The sequence below is a fragment of the Vidua macroura genome, chromosome 9 (assembly GCF_024509145.1).
Source record: "Vidua macroura isolate BioBank_ID:100142 chromosome 9, ASM2450914v1, whole genome shotgun sequence".
NCBI classification, from domain to species: domain Eukaryota; kingdom Metazoa; phylum Chordata; class Aves; order Passeriformes; family Viduidae; genus Vidua; species Vidua macroura.
In genome coordinates this window covers 27,371,409-27,392,078 of record NC_071579.1, presented here as the reverse complement: position 1 = coordinate 27,392,078, position 20,670 = coordinate 27,371,409, and the positions used below count along the sequence as shown (strand labels likewise).

General features: G+C 40.2%; 1 protein-coding gene across 1 annotated transcript; it reads right to left on the bottom strand.

Moving 5' to 3' along the window:
* Positions 1-687: 687 nt before the first annotated feature.
* On the bottom strand, positions 688-19,576 carry SCP2 (sterol carrier protein 2). Its single transcript, XM_053985239.1, has 16 exons — positions 19,467-19,576; positions 17,308-17,362; positions 16,673-16,744; positions 16,029-16,160; positions 15,239-15,303; positions 14,106-14,232; positions 13,354-13,417; positions 12,999-13,085; positions 12,217-12,367; positions 11,246-11,393; positions 9,539-9,646; positions 7,565-7,718; positions 5,044-5,137; positions 4,335-4,464; positions 2,812-2,891; positions 688-1,576 (listed from the first exon to the last, which is right to left on the bottom strand). Exons 1-16 carry the CDS (start codon positions 19,506-19,508, stop codon positions 1,481-1,483), a joined length of 1,605 nt encoding a protein of 534 aa, XP_053841214.1. The 5' UTR covers positions 19,509-19,576; the 3' UTR covers positions 688-1,480.
* Positions 19,577-20,670: the final 1,094 nt, after the last annotated feature.

Below are 20,670 nucleotides of genomic sequence, written 5' to 3'. Positions count from 1 at the left end.
TAAAACACAAAGCCCCCGCAAAAAGCCCCCAAAAACTAAGAGGGATAAAACTGCAATGTTTTATGTAAGAATGTAAGATAGAAAAGGATAAGTTAAATTCTAAATGATGTGTAGGTACAGAAACTCATGAGCCATGCTAAAAAAGCTGTCCAAGGATTGCAAAAGGGATTGACAAAACTCATGAAAGACAATCCAGACATATTTACTTCTGGCTCAAATTGGTGAGCTGGAAAAAAAAAAAAAAAGGCAATCAGTGGCAGTTAGGAAAGTACTCTGAGTAAACAGATGATTGGCCATCTTCATCTTCCTTCCAAGGTACCAACAGGGAGAACATCCAGGGGGCCAGAAGGATTTTTGGTCTGATACTGTAGAGCCATTCTAACTGCTCAGCAATCTGTCACCATTCCCAGTAGGAAGCAGAATGATGGGCTTGAATTTGCTCTTTTTTATTATTATTTTATTTAAGTCAGGAAAGTGAAAGTTTCAGTGTAAGTTCCTCAGCGATAGCCCAAGTATGTGAGGATGTGAGATGTGCCTACTGGACTGAGATGAAATTTATGGATGATGTACTGACAAAGCCTGAGGAGGAAAAAGTGGATGCCTGCAGATGTTCTTTGTGACAACAGTCAGTTCAGTACATTAACATGAAATCCATGTTTATAAATCTGAGAAAGAGACACACAGAAGAACAGGAAAAGTATATTTAATTTTCTATTAAACTTCCAACCAGAATACATTTTCCCAAAACAGAACTTAAAGCTTTTACACAACTGACAAGAATTTCATCATGATCAACACCAGATTTTACCAGGAGAAAACAGGTAACATATTGTTTATCTTCCCTCTCTGCTCTCCTGGCAAATCCAATCTCTTTTCAAGGTGAAGTATTATCAAATCCTGTGAACTCAAAGCAGCATTCTAGTTCCTGCTTACTTCTGGATATTTTGTTTATTTTTTAATTCCAAAGTAGTAATAAGAAAAGTATTTTATAGCAAATTCCTAAAACCTCTTCTAAAAAAATGTTGTTAGAGATCCCCTTTACAAGATCATTTTAATGTAAGCAGCAGCAAATTGGATAGAATGGAAGTCTGAAAGCATTTATATGATCTGCTATTACAGCCTTTAAAAAATGCAACTCATTTCATTGATATGCCAAACTCTTTATAACTTTCCTCTCTTCCTTCCCAACTAACCTCAACAACAGTAAGCAGCATAATTCAGTTCTAATTTTTACAAAATTGTCCATATTAATTAGAACAAAAGCTGTCACAAAGCCCCACCATGTACAATTTGTTAGTGTTAGTGCCTCAAGCTTAGCCATAGAGAAACCAATGGAATTGTTAAGAGATTTAAGGTCTCTAACCACAGAATTTAGCTGAGAGAGGTCCAATCAAACCCAGCCTGTGCCATATTACTGATAATGTCTAGTTTAATTCTACTTTTTTGTCAAGAACATTGAGTACTATTTACTCTACTGAGCTCAAAGTTTAGCTTTGCCTGGCTGAAGCTGTAGATTCTGAAGTTTCATTGCCATGCCCATGTTCCCAGAAATCTTCAATTTGCCTTGAAAGAATGCCTGAAAAGAAAGAAAGATTCTGTGAAATGCAATACAACATATTATCCCAAATGCACCCCCTCCAGACAGTTATGCATTATTATGGATGAGCAGTTTGGTATTTCCAACAGTTCTGGCACCTCACATCCAGCAACAAATGCACCGTCTGACTGTAGAACTGCAAACGGAGGAAGCTGTATTCTTATTGTATTTTTGATACCTAAAGAGAATAAACTTGCTTGTTTCTCAGATTATCACAGCTATGGGTCTGTACCTGGAGCGGGCAGAACAGCCCATGTTTGGGTGACAAGCCCATTATTTCAACTGCAAACAATAAAGCCACAGTGACAGTATGTGCCACAACTGATTTCTTAGCTCAATCCTCCTCAGCCTTAACTGGCTTTGTTCCTGATCAATTCAATTTTACAAATATCTGTTTGTGAAGCAGACATGCAGAAAATTTGGATTTTTTCCTCCAGACCTTGTAAGGAGATAAACTGCATGCACCAAAATATCCAAACTGTAGATGTAAAGCTGGAGTTGCTTCTGAATTTTCTACATGTATATTACAATATTTATATAAAGTGTTTTATCTTAAAACTGCTCCTAGGCACATTTGAGTTTGCAAAATGTACCCTATGGTTACCAGACCAAAACCTTGAAACAGTTACCCAGACCATTTCAAATTTAGAAGCACGGAACAGCAACTTAAAATTAACTTAAACATCTGGTTTACTTGCACAATATGACTGCTTTTGGCATACAGGGAAATTAAAAAAAAAAAAAAAAAATCAACCAAACAAAAACCCCACAAACTCCCCACCCAACAACAAAAAATGACAGGCATTCAGTGGATTCTCACCTCAGTTTCTACTTTTCAGCATCAAGATGACTCCTTACACTAATGTCAGCTCTGGGGGTAAAGCCCTCCAAAGAGAGGCCCACATTCCTTCTCTCTCATGGCATGTTGCAAAAACTGGCTTGCCCCTCTTCTCTGCAAACCAAGCACTACTATATCTCCTTCTGGGATATAGCACAGGACACATCCCTGCAGGATATCCGACTGTCCTTCTTGATGAATCTCACTTTGGGTGATTTGTTCAGAGCACATCAAGAATTGTCATTTTTCAGATCAGCCATGGCAGTTTTGGATGAAAACATTCAAACTATGAATGATTAAGTTTGATGATTCAAACTTAAACACATTCAAAACAAACCAACCAGTTCCCTGATCAGGTCATCTTTGCTGTACTTACTGTCTGAGGGTTCATTTTGCCAGTCATGAGTGCCAGCAGATCAGTGTCAGCCATTGTGATTGTACAGTCTGCCTTCTTATCTGCAAGACAGGAGTTGAATGAAGATTCAAACTCAGAAATGAAACAGTTATAGGAGCTACAACTACGTGGAGCATCCCTTCAGACCACAGGTCAGCAAATGATACCTGAAGTATGTACAAGCAAGAGCCATTAAAAAAATATCAGCAAGAGGCCAGCCAAAGCCAACAGGCAGCTGGGCCACCTTGTAGCACAGACCATCCCAACACTGAAGAAAGATGGGCCTTCCTGAAAAGCTAACCAAATTCATTCCTTGAAAACAAATATTAATCTACTTATATCTAGACAGAATGTTCATTGCAAGCACTGATAATCATCTTTCAGTCTTATCAAGCTTATATTTGCTAGTATGAAGATCAGCTTGGAATAGATGAGTTTTCCCCTGTGACACTCTCAAGATATTCATTACAGACATTTCAGGCATTTCCTGCCCTCTCCTTCCATGGGAACAACATGTGCATTCTGAAAGCACTCATTTGAATTAATTCAAGTACAGAAGTTTCTAGGACCTTCCTAATAGAAGTAAGCTGGAAAATTATTTTCATAAACTCTGATATAAATACTGATGTGTAAATCAAAGGGCTAAAACCTGCACACATCTTTTCCTACACTCACCTTATTATTAGATTGAAATCTTTGATAAATTGTTGCCCATGCAACAGAAGACTGTGGTCTTCTTTTTGTAATAACATAACAATGAATTTCTGAATCAAATCCCCTGTCATGTTTTTAATTAAAAGTTTGTGATGCAGGTTCATGGATATATCAGATTTTGAGGACTGGCTCTTGCCTTTGGTTTTTTGTGGTTTTTTTTCATTTTTATTACTAGGGTGTGTGACTTCAGATTCAAGACAAGACATTTTCATGGCAAGGGTACAAATCTTGAGCCTTCAATATTTTTATGGGGCTCCCCAACACCACCCAGTCTGTTTTTTATTTCTGCCCTTTTCAAAATGGAACTTGAAGTTTATGTCAGCTGGTACAGCACTGAAATCAATCAAGTTTTGTTGCTTAACTACCTGCAGAGGAGAAGTAACTTGACAAGGCAGACCAGTTTACTACTTACCAGTGTCTCCAACAAAGCAACTGAAGAAACAGCTACAAATGACATTTTTGGCCCAAATTTTATGAGGTGAGAGCAAGAAAATCCCTGAGGTTTGATTTTCACCTTTTTTTCCACATTCTGATTCCTGTGAAATCATATGACAGATCTGCCTGTAGCCTCTAAGAAAATACACTGTTATCTCTAGACAGATTCAGTGTAGAAGGTGTTTAGTTCTTGGTCTGAAACACCATGGATTAAAAGTGCCAGTAATAAGAAAAGTTTAAAATTAAGGCACCTCTACATAATTTTTCCTCAAGGTCACTACAGCCTGAACAGAATATGAGTCTGTATTCATTAGTTTTATGTGTGCTCTGCAATGACATAATAAAAGAGCACTGACCTGAATTAACTGCCACAGAGCCTTTGCCATTTTTCACATCTACTATCCAGGTTGCTTCTTTCCCACCAGGACCATCTTTTACTTTGAAGGCAAAGATTCCACCAATTTTCTTAACAAATTGCTCTCCTTCCTGTAATGACCACAGAATGAGAAAGTAATTTACTTCAACATAATTTTTAGTTAGTCTTAATTTAACAGAAGTAATTAAAAAACCTTCACCATTTCTACTAATATAAAAATATCTATTCCCCCCATTAGGCATCATTTAAATAACCATCAAAAATCTAAACAAACAAAAAACCTCAAACTATGACTATCTATATTGAAATCTCTTAACTAAGAAGAATAGTCCTAATAGTCTTGTCCTGACGTAAGTTTGACAAAATGCAATTTCTTCTTCTAATCACACTTAAAAAGCAAACACCTAACACCAAACATGAAGTTTCTTTGGTTAGTTAGCAAGCTCCTCACCTACAATCTAAACTTGCCTCCACTGAAATATTCTTATGCAGGTAAGAACTATCTGGAAAAAAGGTAACTTAAAATCACAGCACAGTGTAAAAGGTTTCTGGCAAAATCCAAATCTATAGCATTTGTTTCAATGAGCAGTCCTGAAGAAGTGGTGGATGCTAATACATTCCCAACAGGTTTCACACACATTCTGCTATCAATTAAAATCCTGTTGTAGGTAAAAGAAGTAGTCAGATACCTCTTCGAGCCTCTTTTCAATCTCTTTGAAGACCAGGTGTGCTTTAAATCCATCAACAGCTGCACTGAGAGGCACAGCTGCAATACGGTCGTTGCTGAAACAAAAGCCCCATTAATTTAAACACTTCCAATCACATTTGCAACATCCTCAAATGATCACCAACAGGCCTAACACCAGCAAGAAATATTTCATCAGTATAAAGCAACTCTGGTATCAAAGTGAAGCTTGCTCTCTTGACAGCCTGAATTACAACCACTCCAAATATCTGGGTGTTCTGTGTGCATGAACTGAAGATTAATTTTATAATGGAAGTAAATCATTAATCTTATTCCTGATACTCTGGAGAATCACCCTGCATGGCCTGATAGCAACATGGAACCCAATTCTTGATTTCTACAGGGGCACATGGAGCCAAAGTACAGAGAAACATCCAAAGAAATGGCAATTCAAGCAGCAGGAGGAACAGGTTCACTGCTGTTACCATCTCTTGGCAGCAGAGCCCAGAACTGTGGTCAGGTTTGATACTGCTAATGTGACAGAATTGCTCAGGAAATGTTGCTGGAACTTACTGGGGTGGTACTGACACTGCCCTGCAGATGTGTGACAGGGTAGCAACAGTGGGCACTGTCTTGTCTGAAGGAGACACGTCCATTTTGCTAACAAACCAAGGCTGTACTAACAGGATGGAAACTGTACGGTTCAGAAAAAGCCACCAAACAAAAAGCAGAACTGTTTCAAAAACTGATGCAAAACTGATCAAGTCCTGCTGCCTTGATGCACGTTCTTACCAGCTATTACTAAAGTCACAGGCTTGATCTGGAACCAGTGACTAACTGTACTGTAGGAAACTGATGTGAAGGATCTTCACAAACATGAGTTTCACCACCTTTCCCTTCATTACACAATGCACATCATAACTCAGTTACATAAGGGGAGTCTGAGCACATCAGCCACACTGCTCCATTCCAAAGTCTGGCACCCAGAGGTGCAACTCCCTGTGTCAGGGATGTCCCACACAGAGCCTCTGGGAGAACTAAAGGGCTTTAAGCTTCTCTAGTATTGCTAAGATTTCTCTGGGTTGAGTCGTACTTAAGACAGTATTGTAAAAATTCTGAACACCAGTGAAGGTGAAATGAGCCATAGTAGATTAGACTTAAGTTTCTTTGGGAGAAATATTATCTGTACATGAAACAGGACTACTAGCAGCACCTCAAGATTGATGATCTAAAAATAACACTTTCCATAAAGTCACAGTATTTTTAAAGACAAAACTCAAAGCAATGGGAAAAGGTGTACTCCCTGTAACAGACTTTCCCCTCAGATTAAAACTGCACTAACACCCACTGACAATTTATGTGAGCATGTTTGGAGAGAATCTATGAGAAGACATATCTATAATTTTTTCTCACATGGTACAACCTCTTACAGATTAGAAAAGAGACAGAATTATCACTCCTGACACTACAAAAAGTCACTGCTGCAGCCCTTGAAAGTTCAGTGGCTTCTCTCATCACCTCTTCCACAGGTTATACTGTCACCTCCCAGGAATTGCACAGGTTTAGCTGAAACAGATGTTAGAAATATGAGCTGGGAGGGGTGTGTTTCTTCCTGAAAGGCCAGTGTATGATAAATTTTGCTGTTCACTGGTTTTCAAACAAAACAAAGCACTGAGACTGAGCTTTAAAAGCCATAATACCCACAATAAGCAGGTCAATCTTTCTAAGGAAATCTGAAAGTGAAAATGTAAAGGGAACTGTATTGTAAGTCTTCCCTGAAATATCAGAATAATACAAATTTTAAGTGTTTTCTCTCAATTCCTGTCCATTCCAGCACTGAGCTACAGCAGAGTGCACACAGCTTCATAGCAGTGTTCTCTCACTCTGAAATAGGCTATAACTGCAAGTGCAAATTCTGTAGCCAGTAACACACCAGAATTCTGAGGAATTACAGTGTCACATAAAACATGGCTGAAAGCAATCCTTCACAGAGCTAAACCAGTAACACCTGTAGCAATAAAAGCAGTGGGTTCTCTGTTCTCATGAATGTCGTGCTGGTGGGATCTTGGCAGATCCCTAGTTTCAATTAATTAATTTTAATGTGTCCTGTTGTATTCTTGGAATGTTATTTTTATTTGTTTGGTAGCTTTTTTCCTCCGAACATCACTCTTCCTTACATGAGCCATTTCTACAAGGCAGTCTGAGCTTTTCAATAACTCTCAGTGCTCAATGTGACACGAGAGCGTGTGAGTTTTAACCTCAGTACAGACCTGCAGTGCTGCATGTACACAAGAGTTACACGTGCTCGGTGTTTTGGTTTACAGGGCAATCTCCCCCTTGAGCAGCGGCAATAACTCCAAAACAGCGAAGCTTTGGGGGCGCAGGAAGCAGGACAGCCAGGCTGGGCCAGCAGCGCTCTGTCCCTGCGCTGTGCGCAGCCCCAGCCGAGCAGGAAGGCCTGGCGGTGCAGCCCGCGGTTCCCTCCGTGCCGGGCGAGCCCGCGGCGTGTGTCAGCCCCGGCTCACCTGCTCTCCCGGGGGAAGCCCATCCTGAAGAGCGTCACGACCACGGCCCCGCCGAGCCCCAGGTTGTGCTGCAGCGCGACCTTCGCCCCCGGCACCTGCCGCCGCCCCGCCAGCCCGCGCAGCTGCCAGCAGAGCTCCGCGCACTGCGCCAGCCCTGAAACATCGAGCGCAGAGCGTCAGCGAGCGGCCTCCCCCGCCGCACAGCGAGGACACGGGAACGGGAGCTGAGAAACTTCCAGCGATCCGAGCTGCCAGGAGGGAACTGGGTGTCCTTGGCAAGCCCAAAGGAAGGGGAACCCCTTTGCATCGCAGCCCTGACACTCCCTGAGGATGTTCACCCTCGGTCTCCCCCCGCTATTCCGTCAGCTCTCTCTGCAGTCAGGGCCCAGTCCCGCCGCACGCACAGAATCACAGAGTTAATTCGGTTGGAAAAGAGCTCCAAGGTCATCGAGTGCAGCCTATGCCCAAGCACCGAGCTTGTCAGCTAGACCGGCACTGAGTGCCATGGCCAGTCTTCCCTTCAACACTCCACCACCTCTCAGGACAGCCCATTCCAATGTTTAACCATCCCTTCTGTGTAAAAATTCCTCTTGATGTCCAGCCTAAACCTGCCCTAGCACAGCTTGAGGCTATATCCTTTCATCCTGTCTCCAGCTGTCTGGGTTACAACCCTTCTTTCAGGGAGTTGGAGAGAGTGAGAAGGTCCCCCCTGAGCCTCCTCTTCTCCAGGCTGAGCCCCACCAGCTGCCTCAGGAATTCCTCACAGGATTTGTGCTCCAGACTTTCCCCCAGCTCCATTGCCCTCCTCTGCACATTCTTCACACTTTTCTCCTTTCCCCAGTCCCTTCCTCTCCCTTCCCCTGGACAACTGCACAGGTCTTTGGACAAGGCAGACAAGGAATCTGCATTTCATGCACTGAACTGTACATATTGCCAACTGAAACACTATGAAGAGGAGGAGCTAAGGAGTTTTAAAATTGCAGTCATAGATGAGAATGAGCAGGTTTCATTCACATCCTCTCATCCTCAAGGGGAGGGTGTGTACTGTGGTGCAGCCTGCCCTGGAATGGTTTGGGTATTAAAGAGGATTTACATGACCCTTGTTTAGCATATAACTGGCCTCAAGACTATTTCCAAGGGAAATGAAGTAAGACTTGTAATTTTCTGCATTTTACTGACTCTTCCTCCATCCCATGGCACTGGAGAAACAAGAATGCCACTAAGTGCCTCTGCTTTTATCACTGTGTAACTGACAAAAATTAACATAAACCTGGGAATGCAATACTCTCATCCTGTTACAGATATCCATAGTCTCATTTTTCTGGAACCCTTTATCTCCAAAGTTTCTTAACACTTCCCCTGGCCCTCACACTTAACTGCATATTGTATCTCACTGTTACAACTGTTTAGATTAGATTTGGTGTTTCACAAGGTTCAGTTTTCTTCAGTTTCCTGATAATTTCTCATTTCCAAACAAGGAGGGTGAATTATCTTCACAAATCCAACACATTTTGTCCAAGAGCCAACTCATTTAGAAACATGCACAGCAGTTTAAAGAAAGATGGGAAAAAAAAAGGGGGAAACCTATGTTGCTGGGAAATGGTGACCAAGTAAGCTTCTGTTGTAAACATCAGATAAATATTTTGACATCCAAGACTTAACAAAATAGGCTTCTAGTACAGCTAACAATAGTACAGGCTATTCAGAGGCAGTAAAAATCTCCAAAACCAGAATTTTAAAGGATGCCATCATATTAGAATAGTTATTCAAATACTATTCAGAAGTTGTACTATTGAGCAATTATTTAGGAAAGGTTAGGCTGTGTTAACCTGCTCCAACACTTGGATTATTTGGAAAGAAAATTGGGAAGAAGCTTTGAGGCCCTCACGTTTCAAGCACAGGTGGGAAGCACCTGCCTGCTTAAGAGCTGTATCTGTTGTGTAATGGATGTGATTAAATGAAGGTTTTGCATACCTGTGGCACCAAGAGGATGTCCCTTGGAAATCAAGCCACCACTGGGATTAATAACCCATTTTCCTCCATAAGTATTGTCTCCTCTGTCGATCAGGTCACATGCTCTTCCTATAAAACAGTATTCATGTAAGAAAAATGTTCTTTTTTTATTTGTAAGTGATTTTTCAGTTCTGCTGTAACTTACCAGAGATGCTGCATGTCAGTCAAACCCTAGGAAATGTTACAGCTCATCTTTCACAAAGAGGAAAAATTGGCGAAACTACATCAATGAGACTTGCTTATACCATTGGAGAAAGCATAACATGGAAGAGAATCATTTGGTACAAAAGTTGGTTTTAATTTGCAGTTTAATTGTTCTGATGGTATATACAGCATTATTATATAAACAGTATAATGAAGCTATTTATATTTTGTTCATGAAACTGCAGTGATAACTACATTTTCTGTAAGTTGTAATTTGTGACCCCCAGGACTTGGCGGGTGAACACCAAGTTGAACACAATTCCTCACCACAAAGGCCAACTAATGGTACCTTGGGCTGTATTAAGACATTAAAATAGTGACTGAAACCACACAGAAAACTAATGTTTAGAATTGTTTAGCTTTCCAGACTATAGACAATTCTCCCTTTTAACCAGGCTCTTACTCATTTATTCTTGTACTGGCTTCTTCAGCCTACATTACTAACACTGAAGTCTAAAAAAGATCTGTCATGGTTCCATGGTGCAATTAAATGAGAATACCAGGTTACATTTGCCCATCTAAATCCACAGTGGTTTATGCCATTTCATTCATCTTTATGCCTAATTAGTCTATCATTCCAAGATAAGTTTCATATACTATTAAGGCCAGACTGACAAAGGGTTGTGAGAACAGCACTATTAAATAACCATGCACAAGGCTAATTAGTCAAATAGACAAGTAGCACCAAGATTATTCTGCATCAATTAAAGGAATGAACCTAAAGAGATTAATGTACCTGTTGAAATACACCTGACAAACATTTACCATTTTTGCTGCAGATACCATAAAACCACAGCAAAAATTGCAGTAGAAAGCAAACATTCAAAGGCAAACACATAAGTCTTCCTGGAGTTCCATAAATGTCTGTTTCAGTAAGAAAGCTTAGACTTAATATACCACCTAGTGCCAGAATATGGTATTTCCTCACAATTAGTTAAAAACAAATTTGAGAAAGATTATATCAGATGATAATCTACACAAAGCGAGAATATGTTTAGAATTTAAATATATCATGAACTGAAATAGCAGTTCAATGCATTATTTATTTGAAATTATACAATACCCTCTTCAGCAGAAAATTTTAATTATTTTACTTACGTACACAGAGCTAAATTTCACTGCCATTGAATCTGTTGTAAATCCAGAAAATTCACTGACATTACACTAAACTGGACTGAGCATTGTTACACAGGTGACTTTAGATGCCTGTTGACAATTTGCCAGCAATTCAAGGCAAAGTTGTTTCAAAGATCAGTGACTTGCTAAGGCCCCCACAGGCAATTCTTGTCCTATATTTATATTCTTAAAAGGAAATACATAGATGGAGGGAAATCCTGGGGTAAGATTATAGTAGAATACAGCTCCAAAAAAGGAGCCTAAGACTGAGATCACATGAGTTCTTAATTTGGGTATTTTTGGTGCTTTCCATTTTAATAAAACAATTATCTCCAGTGCTGCTATTACCTTCTGGACACAGTCCCAGAGCTTCATAAGTGATGAACTCATTAACTGAGAAGCAGTCATGAAGTTCAATCACATCAACATCTGTAGGTTTCAGCCCTGCTTTTTCAAAACATTTTTGTGCAGCTTTTTTAGTCATGTCATAGCCAACCTGAGAAAAGGAGAAATTCTATGTTAAAATATCATTACAGAAATATAGCTCACAGTTTAATTTTTGCACCTAATTTTAACTGTGCTTCTATAGATCCTGTCAGTGAAATAAGGAGATGGTATTCTGATTTATGTTAGGGCATCACATGTCAGAGTTTGATATTCATACAATAAAAAATGTCTAGAAAGAAATAACACATTCTAAGGCCTATTGTTGGCAATAGCTTTCTGGGGAATATCCTCTACTACTTCCTTAACCTTGATCACAACCCAAATTGTTCCTTTGCATGATTCGCACCAACAGACTTGAAATAAATCCTCAAATTGTCTTGTTACCTTTTTCTATGATCCAACTGATTGTTTTAAATTTCATTACTATTACAAAGAGAAAAATGAAAGGAATTTTCTTTTGCTGTTAAAGTTGCTTAAAAGATAGCCTGTAAATAACTTGTTAAAAACTAGGTTTCTGATAGCCTGTTTATATTTTACTTATTCTCATTCCACAATTATACTCCTTGCTTATTCCATATCTGTCCAAATGAAATCAATTTTACATTCACCTCAAAGCATTATATGTTTGCTCATTGAGATGAAAATGTTTATAGCATCACTAGGACTTGCAGTTACTTAAAAAAAAAAAAACACAAAAGAACCCAAAACCAACAAAAAAAAAAAAAACCAAAAAAACAAAAAAAAAACAAAAAAAAAAACCAAAAAAAAAAAAAAAACACCAAACACAAAACACCAACACAAAACTATAAACAAAATAAACCTCAGAAAAACCACCCCAAAGAGTACCATGGAATACAGAATTGTAAACCTACCATCTTCATACAACTGTTTCCTTCAAATGTGCTTGGATAATCAGTACTCATCACTTGTGCTAGAATTTCCACAGCTTTTGGCTGCAACTTATGCCTTTTCACAAACTCCTCATTAGCCAAAATTGCAGCTGCAGCACCATTTGATGTTGGACTGATTGAAAGAAAAATAATGATGTTATTGTTCTAAATCAGTAATGTCAATATTCATTAGATTGTTGATCTTCCATAGATTTATCTTTTAATACAAACCAAAAAACCCAACAAACAAAACCACACTTTCTTTGGCTGATACCACTGAAACTATAAATTCCATTAGTGCTTACTGGACACTTTCAGTAATATTTATACCACACATATGAAAATCATTGCACTGAAATAGAAATATGTCATTAAGGTTTTTCAATTTAGAATAAATCAAAGCTTCTACTTGGCTATAAACATATATAAACATATAAACATATATACACCCTCTAAGAGTGCTTAGGAAAGGCTGAAGAGAAGAATTAACAATTAACAGCAATGGATACACATTAGTAAAAGAACAGAATTACATGAGAACCCCAAAGTACAAAATTTATTTCAGCTCACTGTATTACACTGAGAGCAAGTATCTAGTGCTTGGTCATGACAGAATTTCTACATTTGTTTTATTTATAAAAAGTTCTACTTAAAGCAATCTGTAAATTATAATTGACACAAAACCAGACTTTATTTAAATAAATGTCCTACCATTTTTTTCTTAACATCAAGATCTATTTCACAATGCAAAGTCCTCTCCTTACCAACACTGTAAGACAGTCAAGTAATCAAAAATTTTGCGAGAATGCAGAACTTCATCTAACGTGTACTCCTTCTGGAACTGGGAATACCTAAGGAAAACACACAGATGCCATCTGTGAGCAGCAGACATACTAATATCACACTCTTAGGCAGCTATAGAGCTCTCTTTACAAAGTATAAGGCATCAGATAGAGAATTTTTCATATATTTCTAGAATAATTTATTTCTTTTCTCATTTCATAATAAAGAATATATGCTGAAAATATTCTGAACATATTCTAAAAGTACTGCTTTGTCATGCATGAATTTTTTTAACAGCCAGGGATGTTGACTATAGAGGCAGAGTACGTGACTCACGGGTTGTTGGTTGAATGGCTGTGGTTCTTCCATGCAATTTTCGCAAAGTATTCTGGATTTGTCCCTGAAAAGGGGAAAAAAAAATTGTGTTTAAATACTTTGTTTACTCAAAGTATTTACTTTGCTGACATAACAGTTTAAATATTGTGTCATAAGAATCTGACCTTTACAAGCATCTTTACAAGAGATACACTGTTATGAAGACTTTCCTTAGAACTCAGCTGAGGTTTCAAAATTAGATAAAGACTACTAAACATGGCTGAGTTTTAGCTGACAACCAACAACCAACTCGCATATTTAATATTTTCATAAAAACTCAGAAAAAAAGTGCATTTTATTTGATGTATTATTCTGCTACTGAAATTTAAATGATCATTTTCCTATCAGTGCAAAAGAGCTGCAGTGAAATTGTAGAGTCTAAGTCTACTTTTTTTTTTTCATATAATAGCCTAGAAGTGCAAATAAAAGATGCACAACAGGCCAGGCTGTTACCTTGGAGCCAATTCCCTTGACTGGTCAGGGGGTAGCAAACAGCAGTGGCAGCAGCCTTGTACTAGGTATTAAATCAAATCAAATACCCAACAGCTTTTGCCAAATAGTTCAGCCCCATGCCCATCTACCTATCCTAAGGCACAGGGATAAAATGCAGGGAGTTATGCAACCTTAATGCTACCATTTCTTAAAACAAAATCCTATTGTTTTTAAATCACTTCATAAAGAGAAGACAATGAAAAAAATGTATGTTAACAGACCATATTTCTCCATATGTTCTTTGCCAGCACTTGCAAACATCTGAGGTGCCACTGGAGCACTTGCTAGGCCATATTTATTTATCATAATTTCTAAATGTTTGTCCATAGGATTAGTTCTGTCTGCAAACTGAAAACAGAAATACAAAGCAAATAATAATTTCCTTTTCTTTTCAACATCACCACAAAACCATCACAGATTTCAAGCAAATTAGAGTTTTTTCTAATATTTCTATGTTGCAATTCAGTGACACAATCATAAGTATTGATGATTTCCCAGCTATAAAAAAAAGTAAATAAGCAGAAAATGCTTGACATTATAACCACTGCACTGATTCATGGCAAGAATCTCTGCTACATGATTTCTATCACAGTCACTATTTTCAGCAGGGGACTTTGGGTATTTTTCACCTCATTTAAAATCCTACCATTTATATAGTTTCAAGTTATAAAATTAATACTCTAGTAGTATTTTCAATGAAGCTTATATGAAATATCATAAAGCATGTTAAAAGATAACTCTTTCTTATTTTTATCACTTGCTAAATTTAACATTTTTTTACCCAAACTGCTTGAATATATTATCAAATTTGGCAGTTCTGCAGTTAAATGACATATGGGCTCTAATATTGCTTGCCTTAAGGCAAAATACAAACAAACCCACACACACTTCTCCAGTAAAAACAAATAAGAGTCAAGAAACCCTTAGTTCTGGGAGAGTGTGTTAACAGGTCAATTGAGTAAGTATCAGACCAGAAGACCCAGAATCTTTCTTTGATTTCCTGTGTTGTTTGAGAAAGACACTTCAGTTACTCAAAGCTTCAGTATTTTATCTGGTATTTTCATTTTTCCCCACTAATCCAGTCTTTCACATAATTTCGGCAAAATACATCAAACATGACACATGAATTTCACAAGGAATGTTTTATAATTTACTTTTTATATTATGTCATAGCTGCCATCAGAATCACAAAACTCACTAAAAGATTATTTATATCAAACTAATGGTTTCTTTTGTCATCATCTACAGCAACACAGTAAAGCAAGTAGTGTTATTGACAATACATCTAGAGAATGAGGAAGTGTATCTCATGTACACCCAAACACAAAACATATCAAGTATTTCAGACACTTACACCTGAAGCAAGAGATCCTTTTGCCATCCTCTCAAAGCCGAGTGCCAGAACACAGTCTGCCAAACCTTCAAATAAATTAAAATAAAATGTGTGGCTATTTAAAGCACAATGTGATTATAAATGACACTAGGTACTAACAACTATTCCATTACAAGATATGTACACAAACACCTACCAGCTGCTCTTCCTTCCTCCTTCATTTTTGAAAGAGTCAAAGTAAGATGGACAAGGTATTGATACAAAGATATTGATACCTAAGAATGAAAGATCACTACAGGATTGGGGTTTATTTTTAACTGACTGACAGCAACTCTCATAGAGGACCAAGCATTTATGTCTCAGCTACAAATACTAAACAATCATACACAGTGTTACTATAGTTCTCGTTACAAAACATCAGCATCAGTGCAAGAAAGTATCAAAGTCCACAAAGGAACTGCAAAAATAGGAGGAAGCATATCTAAGCATGGTCTGTCAGTCTGCTCTCTCCTCTCCCTTCCAAAAACATGTTAGTAAACACCTGTATTAACTTAAAGTTAAAAGAAAAAAGCTAAGCTTTTAGGATTCTAAGATTTTAAGATTCTTCTTTTCTTCCTGGAGAATCTAGTGCCTGGAGTACTATAATGCCACTTGTTCTTCACTCCTCCAAACAATTATTGCAGAAACACTTAACTGGCAGAACTGACTACGTTCATACAGCTCATGACACAGGAAAAGATATGTACATCCTCATACAGCATCCTACTGCATCCCAGACAATCTCTTAGGTGCACAGAGCAAAACAACCCACCTCCTTCTACAAGCTGTCTGGCCATGAACAAAGCAGTGGATCCAGTAGCACAGTTGTTGTTAACATTGATGATGGGAATGCCAGTGAGACCTAGACCATGGTAGATTGCCCTCTGCCCAGAGGTTGAGTCACCTTCAAATAGAAACACAACATTAAAATAAGGTACAAACTCACAAAAGTTTTGCTTTTTTGTTTGCTGCACGTACACTGCCATGTATGTGCAGCGCTACCAATTAAACTGTAAACTTGAACTTCTGAGCTGTCACCTTGAGTATGGCTCTCAGGTATTCATATTAAAGAACCTCAGAAACAAGATGAAACTCTTCAGATTTTAAAACCAGAAGTTTGTCCTGTTTCTGTTTCACAGGCTGTGAATCAAAGAGACATAACTGGACTGGACAGAAGGGTCTTAGAGGTGTGGCTTGGGAGCTGCTCTAGGTATCACAGCAGACTGACCCTACCTCACTTGCCACAACACAGTCATTAATAGAGAACCAGAAAGAAAGTAAGTGGAAAAATCTTTTTGGAACAGAAATAGATTTCCCCTTAATAGAAAGCTTATTGATGCCATTCCTCATACTTTATCCACACAGATGTCTGCAATTGCCATAGAAGTCACATCCCAATCAAACAACAATACTCACCATAAACATAACCCACACATGCCTGCTTCACTGCTGAATAAGGAATCCCAGCATCAGCTAAAGCTGCCTGGCCTAAAAATAAACAGTTTAAAAGTTGGAAAAAAAGTTTAAAATTGAAGGTAAAATAAAAAAAAATCAGCTCTCACAACCACAACAAGCAAACCTAGAGTAGTATGTATGAGTCTTGCATTCACAAATGAGAGTTGTAGAAATTCCTTATTCTAATGTGCAAACAATTAATATAGTCTTGTACCTCATAAGGACAATTTCATACTCATAAGGACAATTTCACAGTATTTTGAGTTCTAAACAAGCTTCTTTATCTCAAAATTTCATTCAATCAATTTCATTCATTTCATTCTGTGCTCATGCACTAAGGTTGTTCATCCCAATGAGAGTAGGTTTTGAATTGTATAGGTAAGTATTCAATTATTTAAGTGCACAATCCAATTTTAAGCTATCCTGCTGACTTCAGCCTGGAAGGGCTGACCTGGACAGTCAGTTATGGATTTGGTGAAAGTGGTCTGAGTTTTTAATTATTTTTTCAATTTATTAAACAGTAGCTTTTCCTTCATATGTAATAAAAATATTGGCTGTAAGACCTAATCAAACAAAATGCTTTATTACTAAATTACCTGCTTCCTTAGCCATGTCAGGATAATCTGCACTCTTCTCACTAGGCTTTGAAAACTGGCAAGAGAAAAGGAAGGAAAACAAGGTGAGAGTAAATTACAGTGAGATTTAATTAATATTTTTCTCAAATTGTTATATTTTAAAGCTTTAATATTTAATTTAGAAATAAGTTTTAAAAAATGCAAAAAAATGTCATTTCACTGATCCAAAAGTGCATGTACAAAATCTTTACAATTCCCAAGTGCGCTGCTGCCAGACTCTGCAATGGCTAAAAGGAGAAAATAATGCAACTTTATGGGAGCTGAGGGCCATTTCTGGTCACTGTTAAAGAAGATCCATGACTATGGAGATGGACAATTATCCTGTGCAAAGCCTGTGGGTGGGACATAGAATAACTGTAATCTTCACCAATTCATCACAATATTCACTGAAGCTTTGATAAATACTTCCCTTCCAGGTTTTTGTTTTTTTTTTTTGTTTTTTTTTTTTTTTTTTGTTATAATCCTATTTGTAACAAGAAAATGCTTGTTCTTTGTAGAGAATTTATCATACCTTACTCCTCACCATTGTAGTAGAGGTGGCATTTCTATTTTCTTTGCAGAGTGACTCATTAGAGACCATAAGTACACGTGGTTTGCATTTTTACATCACTAACAAAGTGTCACTGCTAAAAGAAATCTTCATGCTAACTACTTATAATCCTTCAAGTTATTTGATGTCCCCTGTGAGCATATGAAAGTTAACTTGCTGCCTCCTTCTGCTTATGTCCCTGACTCCAGTCATTTGTACCACTTAGCTGCACTTTCTGCAGTGCCTCCTTTCATTAATTTAGACAGAGAACCTACATAGCAAAGGTCGTAAGAAAAAACAGGTGGTGAGTTGATCATTGCAGAAGTCTGTAAGAGTGATTGATACTGCTTGGGCTAACAGAGAGGAGAGGAGAGTACTGACAATTCCTCAAGTCATGCTCAAGTGGTAACTGAGATGATCCACTTCTGAAAATGCAGAGTACTGGGGAGCTGACAGTTACACACACAGGAAACGTGGACTGTTGTTGTGAGAAGATATAACAAACTTTAGCAGTCATTACATCATTAGTGTTAATCAAAGAGAAGCAATAGAATCCTAAAAGATTCTATTGTAAAATACTTATGATGCAATATGGTGTCTGACAAGTTTTACCTGTCTCTTCCATGAGGACATCACAAGTGAGCTCAATAACTTGTATTACTACATTCTGTGATCTAGTCCAATAAACAAAATTAATAGAATTGTCTTTAACCTTTCAATTCCTCCCCTATCACACTGCATGCTGAAGAAATACCCATGCAGCAACAAGACAAAAAGATATTATTTAAAAGGTGGCCAGGGAGTTTCTGACTACTCTGGCAAATATCAAAGTTATCTTAAGATTCATCTGCCAAGACAAAAATGGTTCTTTTACTTGTCCACTTTGAAAAGCATAAAATTGCTTAGGTTGGAAAAGACCTTGAAGATCAAGTCCAACTGTTACCCCAGCACTGCCAAGCCCAGGCTGCCTGTTCCTGGGTTTGACAACCCTTTCAGTGAAGAAATTTTACTTAATCCTAACTCTAACCTTAAACATGCCTTGTGGAAACTTGAGGCCAATTCCTCTTGTCCCATCACTTGTTACTTGGGAGAAGAGCCCCAAGCCCACCTGGCTACCACCTTCTCCCGGGGAGCTGCGGGGAAGCTGAGCGGGGCGAACTGTGCACTCACAACCCCAGGGCCGGGAACAGAAACACCCCAGGACAGACCCTGCAGGACCCTGCTCTCCCTGAGCCCCTGTCCCGGGACGGGCCCTGGGCCAGCGGCTGCGGGGACACGGGGACACTGCGCCCGCTGCAGGGCTGTTGTATCGACCTGCTCTGTGGAGCACCACGTTCACCTTGGCCGGGGTCCGGCCTCCCCTACACACCGAGCGAGGGTGAACTTTGCGTGGAGCCGCTGCCGCCGGGCCGGGACCGGCGCTCCTGAGGCGCCACCGCGTCCCGTGAGGGGCTCCAGCCGCGCCGGGGAGGGCGCGGGCGGCTCCCGCAGCACTTCCCCCTCAGCGGACAGCCGGGGGGCGCCGCCGAGGCCGGCCTCGCGCGGGCCGTGTCCCCCGCGCACACACGGGTGCCGGAGAGGGCGGCGGTACCTTGGTCATGCCGACGCCCACCACGAACACCCGGCGCTGCATGATGGCGATGGCGGCAAACGAACCCTCCTTCCCCCGCTGCTGTCGCCGCGTCCTGACAGCCCTCAGCGACACCGGGGCGGGGCCAGCGGGCGGGGGCGGAGCGAGCGCCCGGGGGTCGGGCCCCATAGACCCGCCTCTTAAAGGCGCAGCGCCCCCTTTGCGGCACCGGCCGGGTGTCCCTGTCCATAGCGCAGCCGTGGCCAGTCTTACAAACATCCCTGCTTATCCTCCTGAATTCCCCCATCCCGGCGATTAGCAGACGTTTTTCCAAAACGGAGGTGCAATGAAGCTCGCCGCTTCTCCAGAGAAGGGCAGCGAAGATGGGTCTGGAGTACAAGTCCTGTGAGGAGCAGCTGAGGGAGCTGGGGTCGCTCAGCCTGGAGAAAAGCAGGCTCGGGGGGCCCTTCCCGCTCTCCACAGCTCCCTGACAGCGGGTGCAGCCAGTGAGGGTCAGGCTCTGCTCCCGGGGAACAAGGGACAGGATGAGAGAAATGGCCTAAAGTCGCACCTGAGGAGGTTTAGGTTGGACATTAGGAAAAATTTCTTCACAGAAAGGGTGATTAGATATTGGAATGGGCTGCTCAGGGAGGTGCTGGAGTCACCGTCTCTGGAGGTGTTTAAGGAAAGACTCAATGCCATGGTCTAGGGGGGACAAGGTGGTGATCAGTCATAGGCTGACCATGGTCTCAGAGGTCTTTTCTAATTCAATTGATCCTGTGGTTCTGTAATTCTTTTCCTCCAGAGTTGTCTTTGGGATGGATACTTGACGAGATCGTTCTCTTTTTCTGAAATGCTGCTTGTTACCTACAGATGTATTTACAGCGAGAGCTGAACATCTGACCCTTCATCAACTCACGCTTCCCTTCATCCATTCAACTTCCCCTTTCCCTCACTCCGTCATCCTTGAGGATCTCCACGGCTGGGGCAGAATGCAAATCACCTCCTGCCTTCCACAGATCTGGCATCCTGCACAGCCGGTGCCAGCTTCGGCCAAGCTTCTGGCGGTGGTGTTTGTGGAGCGACCTTGTTTCGCACCGCACGGCTCCTCGCTCGCCCCTCACAGCGGGCTGTGTAAGCGCTGCTGACTCCGCCGCCGCGGCCGATCCCCCCGGGAGGCGGGGCCCGGCCGGGCGCAGGGTGCCGGTTCCGGCGGCGGCCATGC

Coding starts and splice junctions, on each gene's coding strand:
- SCP2 (XM_053985239.1), bottom strand. CDS start 19,508: ATGCAGCGCCGGGTGTTCGTGGTGGGCGTCGGCATGACCAAG. Junction 15,304..16,028: donor CAGACAGCTTGTAGAAGGAG/GTGGGTTGTTTT, acceptor ATTTATTTGAAG/GTTTGGCAGACTGTGTTCTG. Junction 14,233..15,238: donor AAGGATCTCTTGCTTCAGGT/GTAAGTGTCTGA, acceptor TTCTGTTTTCAG/TTTGCAGACAGAACTAATCC.